The sequence below is a fragment of the Trematomus bernacchii genome, unplaced genomic scaffold, assembly GCF_902827165.1.
Source record: "Trematomus bernacchii unplaced genomic scaffold, fTreBer1.1, whole genome shotgun sequence".
Lineage (NCBI taxonomy): Eukaryota > Metazoa > Chordata > Actinopteri > Perciformes > Nototheniidae > Trematomus > Trematomus bernacchii.
This window is the reverse complement of record NW_022987797.1, coordinates 3,761,361-3,767,450: the sequence shown is the minus strand read 5'-3', so window position 1 is coordinate 3,767,450 and position 6,090 is coordinate 3,761,361. Positions and strand designations below refer to the sequence as shown.

The window sequence follows — 6,090 nt, the reverse complement described above, 5'->3', positions numbered from 1 at the left end:
AATATCACATAATGATAGAAAATATCTGTGGCGGACAAACTACTCAGCTCTTTTACTTAAGTAAAAGTAGTAATACCACTGTGTAGAAATACCATTAGTATTGGAATAGACCTGCAATCAACATAATACTCAGGTAAATGTATTACCATCAAATTCACATATAGCCCAGAAAAGAAAAGCGTTTATTCTGTACACCTTACTTTACCTTTTCATTTGATTATTTAATAAATATAGTGGAGTTTAAGTTGCCTCTAAGATGTTGTGAGGTAGAATACATTGAAATACTCAAGTAAAGTAAGAGTATCTCAAAATGTCGCTTTAGTACAGTACTTGAGTAAACTTACTTAAATATTGTCCACCACTGGAATATTGTCTTGTAGATTAGGGCAGTGGTTCCCAAACTTTTGAGGAACCCCTTTTCTATCCTAAGTTAAACTGACGACCTCTGACTCCTGTAAGTGGCATATTTTATGTATAATTCATATTATATTCAATGCTTAACTATAATCAATTGACATAAACACATAGATCATCTTTATTTTGTATCATTATTCAAATTGGTATTATAAGCACTATTGCTTCTGGCTGATGGATCATACTTAATTCTTACTGCAACACTACTGTATTATACCTCTTCTATATATGCACTCACATTGATTGGTGTTTTTAATGTAAAAAAAAAGGGGGGAGGAATATCATATGGGGAAAAACATTTCATATTATGTTTTCCCTCATTGATAAACATGTGTATCTGATAAAGTGGCCTCTGAATGCAAGTAAAGGTTGCCTTCACTGGCCTTTTTGAAAAGGCACATGCTGTATAATGCAGTGGGATACTGTGTGTAATGTCAATTCATAGTCCCTATTATGTCAGACAGAATTATGTAGGTATATTAACTGCCGTGTCATAAACATAGTAATTGTAAGCCTTAGTAAACGTTAGTAATCGCTTTATTTTCGTTCTTGATTATATCGTTTTAAATAAATTCCCAGTCACACAAAACGCAACTACGTCCAACGTACAGTAAACATCCAAATGAGACGTTTGATTGGCCGTCCATTTTACAGTTACACTGATTTAGCCAATCAGTGAAGCCGTTCTTGGTCGTTGTCTGTAACCAATGTACACAATTTAACAACCAGGAACTGTGGTGTGACTGGCAGGGTGGTCAGTCCAGAGCTGGACAGAAGCCCTATTATTAAATTAATAATAAAATATGTGTTAACCGACTGTTTCTTATGTCATAACGGTTTCGGTAAACGGTAAAAACACATTTCTGCCGGCATGAATCTCGGGTGAGTCCCCTTTCCTCACGTTAGTGGGAGCTACTAGCTAGCAATGCTAACACACTGGCCGTGTGTGTCGCAGTGAAATGCACTTGGATTATTTTATAGCTTGCGACCAAACTGAAGAAAGAAAACTCTTGTAGTAACACACGCAACATTAGTGGTTATACGTGCACATTGCAGATAATATAAAGGAGCTGTGGTTAAGACTGTAACCCACACAGCATTAGCTGTTTGATGTTATTAGTCAATAAAGGTGATGGCAATAATCTCTCAAACAATAATGTGCTTCTGTCCCTGCAAAGAAGATAGAAAATGCCAAGGCACACTTTTTAGCATTGCATTGACTCAGGGTAAAGGTTAAAGAAAAACAAGATAAATACAAACACATAATACAGGCATAGGATATGTCATTAATGAGTAACAAGTGTGATTTGGAGTTCCTGTGTGAATAAAGCAGCATTTTTCCAAGCAAAGCAATGTACAGTTAGTGAATACCACGAAATGCAGTTTAGCATCTAGCCAGAATTTAAATAGCAGTACAGAGCAGAGTGATGTACACAGTATATGAAGAATAGAATATATGATAAATACAATATTCAACATTATGATAAATGTGAGCCCGCTACGCATGTACAAGGGTGTAACTTTGGTTTGAGAAGTGGGGGGGACACAAAACAGGGGGTCCTCCGCAATGAAATATTTTCTCAATTTAATTCCATTTCCTGCCTTTCTACAAATATATTAGGGACTATAGTGTTAACAAATCCAAGAAAAATGTGTAGTGTATATAATGAGTGTGCACACTTATCTAGTATCCTATCCATGTGAACCTGTTTTAATTTGTGATTACCTGACAATCCTCTAGGGGGGTCCGGGGGCAATGCACCCCGGGAAGATTTGTTTCTTTAAATTGAAGTTGAATGCATCAATCTGGTGCACTTTGAGGGCAACATTAAGAGATTTATGGATACAGTTCTCAACACTCATATGAAACAGAACTGTATATATTTCAATAATCAAAAAGCCATTAGAATATGCTCACAAGCAATAACAAATCATTGATAAACTCCTCTCTCCTATCTTTATTTTACCTAGTCTGAGAGGACTCTCCCTCTCCTTATTGTTGAAACAGCTTCTAATCTCCGTTAGCTCTGAGCTAGCACCAGATGCTAACAACAACCCACGTAACTCTCTCTCTCTCTCTCATCTCATCTCTCTCTCTCTCTCTCTCTCTCTCCTCTCTCTCTCTCATCTCTCTCTCATCTCTCTCTCTCTCTCTCTCTCTCTTCTCTCTCTCTCTCTCTGTCTCTCTCTCTCTCTCTCTCTCTCTCTCTATTTCTCTTCTCTCTCTCTCTCACCTCTTCTTTCTCTCCTCTCCTCTCTCACTCGCTATCTCTCTCTCTCTCTCTCTCTCTCTCAGTCTCTCAAAGTCCGACAGGAAAGAGCTCTCCCTCTCCTTATTGTTGAAACAGCTACTAATCTCCATTAGCTCCGAGCTAGCACCAAATGCTAACAACAACCCCCGTAACTCTCTATGTCTCTCTCTCTCTGTCTCTCTCTCTTTCTATCTCTCTCTCACAAAAAAAATTGGGGGACACACAAATGGGATTTTGAAAAGTGGGGGGGACATGTCCCCCCTGTCCCCAGTGGAAATTACGCCCATGCGCATGTACATTATAAACAGTATTAAATGAATATGCTATGATATGATATACAGTATGGACATGTACAGAAGTTACGCTGGGCAGTGCAGCTGTAAATATAACATTAATCCAGGTGTTAATAATAAATACTCTTTGTAGGACTAAAACAAAACAAAAAACGGAATAGTTTATTGATTAATTAATACATTCATTAATAAAGGGGGAAGTCCAGTTATACACAATGTTTTGGTATATCTGATGTAGGTCATTTAGACGGAACAACTTAAATAAATAAAAATATGTGACGATGTAGTTACTGCTGGGTTCAGCACTAACTCAGCACTCATTTACGGAGATGCCTGTTCAGTTTGGACATCAGTTTCCAAAAGAGGAAATTATGTTTGCAGTGAGAGAGCATTAAAACACAAGACCTTAAAAACACTAGCCACTTGAAAAAATTAAAGAGGACATATTATACTTATTTTCAGGTTCATATTTATATTTTGTGTCTCTACTGTGACATGTTTCCATACTTTAATGTTCAAAAAAGCTCTTTATTTTCTCATACTGCCTGTGCTGCTGCACCTCTTTTCACCCTCTGTCTGAAACCAGAGCCCAGTCTGCTCTGATTGGTTAGCTGCCTTGCTTTGTTGTGATTGGTCAAACACTTAGGGATGTTATCAGAAATGTCTATAGCATTTCACGTACAATGTTTGGGAGCGTTAGCCAATGTTACATAGTGATGTCATCATGTTACAGAATGAAACAAAGGAGTTAATTTAAGCATGTCAAACAGGGTGTGGGAGTGAAACTCAATCTGGAAAGGGAAAACCCCAAAAAGCATAATTGGGCCTTTACATATTGTCAAATTCTTTGTGTGCTAAATAATTCTATGTAATAGTATTTCCCTTTTTTTGTGAACAGAGACGGCCTGCTGTTTGAACTTGAAAATGGAAAACCCAAGTTGATTTTACTCAGTCATGGTGAGAGCTTTCGGCTGTCTTTTAGTGCAATTTTGCAGAAATGTAATACATGTAACAAAAGGCATTCATTTGTGAAATTGTCCTTTGATAGGATTAGCACGTTTGCACCTGTGTATGTTGTGTAATATCCACAGCTGCTCACTGTCACGTCTTTCTTCCATTGCAGGCGCTGAGAAGAATCCAGCAAAGGTAGGAATCCTCCTTTACCAATGTGCACCTTGAGCCCAGTCTGCTCTGAGTGGTTAGCTGGCCGCCCCTCGGCAACTCACATACAATGTATTGGAGCGCTAGCCAATAGAAGCACGAGTGATACAAAGTAATGTCACTATGTTACGGAAGTAAACACAGGATTCCAATCGAGGCGTTTCAGGCAGGAGAACTACAGGAAAGGGAAAACCCCAAAAAGCATAATACGGCCTCTTTAATATTTTACATGAAACATTAAATCGTCTTATTTATTTGCCGTCTCCTGCAAACTAAGCATCAAATGATCAGGATCAAAACATAAAATCAAAGTTAATAGGAACACCTGGTAAAATAAAAATATGTAACAATTGATATCTATTGGTATGCTCATAGGAAATGTAAACTTATCTTTTATAGTTTTGTCTAATATGATTTTATTTACCTGTATTCCAGCAGCTGTCTTTCAAACCCAGAGCGGCTAACATCCTGAACTCCAGGCAGCCGTCCTGTGTTGAGGAGGCGCAGGGGGGGGAGCGTCCAGCCCGGCAGCAGCTGGGGAGGCGTAGAGAAACCAAGAGCAAAGCAGGAGGAGCAGCCGCCTCCTTCACCTCCAACACCACCACCGGAGGGAGGAGCTCCACACTTGCCTCATCCAAGACACATGATTATCTCAAAGGGGGCAACGTCAAGGTTGTTGCCAAAGTAATAACAATAAAATAATAAATATTTTATTTAGGGGGCACTTTTTCAAAATCCATGCAACAAAGTGCTTCACAAAGACAGGGAAATAAGACAAACAAGTCTGAAATCATCAGGTTTGGAAGACAATAGATGAAAAACAATGTAGTGTTGAAAAAGGCAAGAATAGTAAAACAATTTATTTAAGAGATAAAGCGAATATTCTATCAATATTGTGAGTATCGTATGACATAAGTGTTTCCTGGCTTTATAGGCTGCATTACATTAAATTGATGCCATTTTCCTACTTTTATTATTAGAGACCCTAAGACTATATATCCACGTTTAAGATATGTATTTAGCAAAAACACATCATATATCATGTGTATGTGTATGTGTGTGTGTGTGTGTGTGTGTGTGTTGTGTGTGTGGTGTGTGTGTGTGGTGTGTGTGTGTGTGTGTGTGTGTGTGTGTGTGTGTGTGTGTGTGTGGTGTGTGTGTGTGTGTGTGTGTGTGTGTGTGTGTGTGTGTGTGTGTGTGTGTGTGTGTGTGTGTGTGAAGGTGAAGTCAGACAGACATAAGCACAGCATGACCGTTGGCTCCCTGAGAACCAATGGGAAAACAGCTCAGCCTCAGAGCAGTGGATCACAGGCCGATGGGAAGGTGGGACTGAAGGACTCGCAGGCCGGTGGACACGCAGGACTGAAGGACAGTGTGGTGTGTCTGACCAGCGAGCAGCTGCAGCACATCCTCCACAGCGTCCACACCTCCAACCAGAGCCAACACACACCAGAGGATCCCAGGAGCCAGGGTAGGAGTAGTGATGCTAGAATTAAAGTGATAGCAGTGATTAGTAAAGCAAAGCAAAGTTTAACCCCAAAATCTGAATTAAATATGTTTAATTAGGCCTCACCATTTCAACTCCGTTAATGTATATTCATATGTATTATACTGACAACCTCACCAGTTTAAAAAAATGTTTAAGTCTCTTTAAACTCTAGTTTAGTTTTACTGTTTGTTTCAGTCTCAGTGTTTCCAGCAGCACCAAAAAACAAACAGGCATGTTTTTGTAAAGAAAGCTAGTGGAGAAAGTAGAAAACCAATAGCTAGTTCTGGTTATACTGTTTGGAGTTGGTACAAATCTTGAACGTTTGGAAATTGCAAAAAAAATTCTGTTTCAGTTTTCAATATAAGGAATATGCTTGAATTTCAAAAATACTACTGATAATATTCTTCTTCTTACCTGTTGAGCTATTTATCAATCTAGATGTCTTGCTGGGATTGGCAGAGTGTTGGAAATAATGGATGTA

At 38.8% G+C, this 6,090-nt stretch overlaps 1 protein-coding gene across 1 annotated transcript in view; it reads left to right on the top strand.

Annotated features, from left to right (window-relative positions):
• Nucleotides 1-1,165: 1,165 nt before the first annotated feature.
• The window catches only part of ccdc66 (coiled-coil domain containing 66), a 55,546-nt gene continuing 50,621 nt past the window's right edge, over nucleotides 1,166-6,090 (top strand). Inside the window, 5 exon segments of the mRNA XM_034149876.1 lie at nucleotides 1,166-1,296; nucleotides 3,858-3,916; nucleotides 4,083-4,105; nucleotides 4,559-4,804; nucleotides 5,342-5,591. Of these exon segments, the coding sequence (XP_034005767.1) occupies nucleotides 1,286-1,296; nucleotides 3,858-3,916; nucleotides 4,083-4,105; nucleotides 4,559-4,804; nucleotides 5,342-5,591 (589 nt within the window). The 5' untranslated portion in view covers nucleotides 1,166-1,285.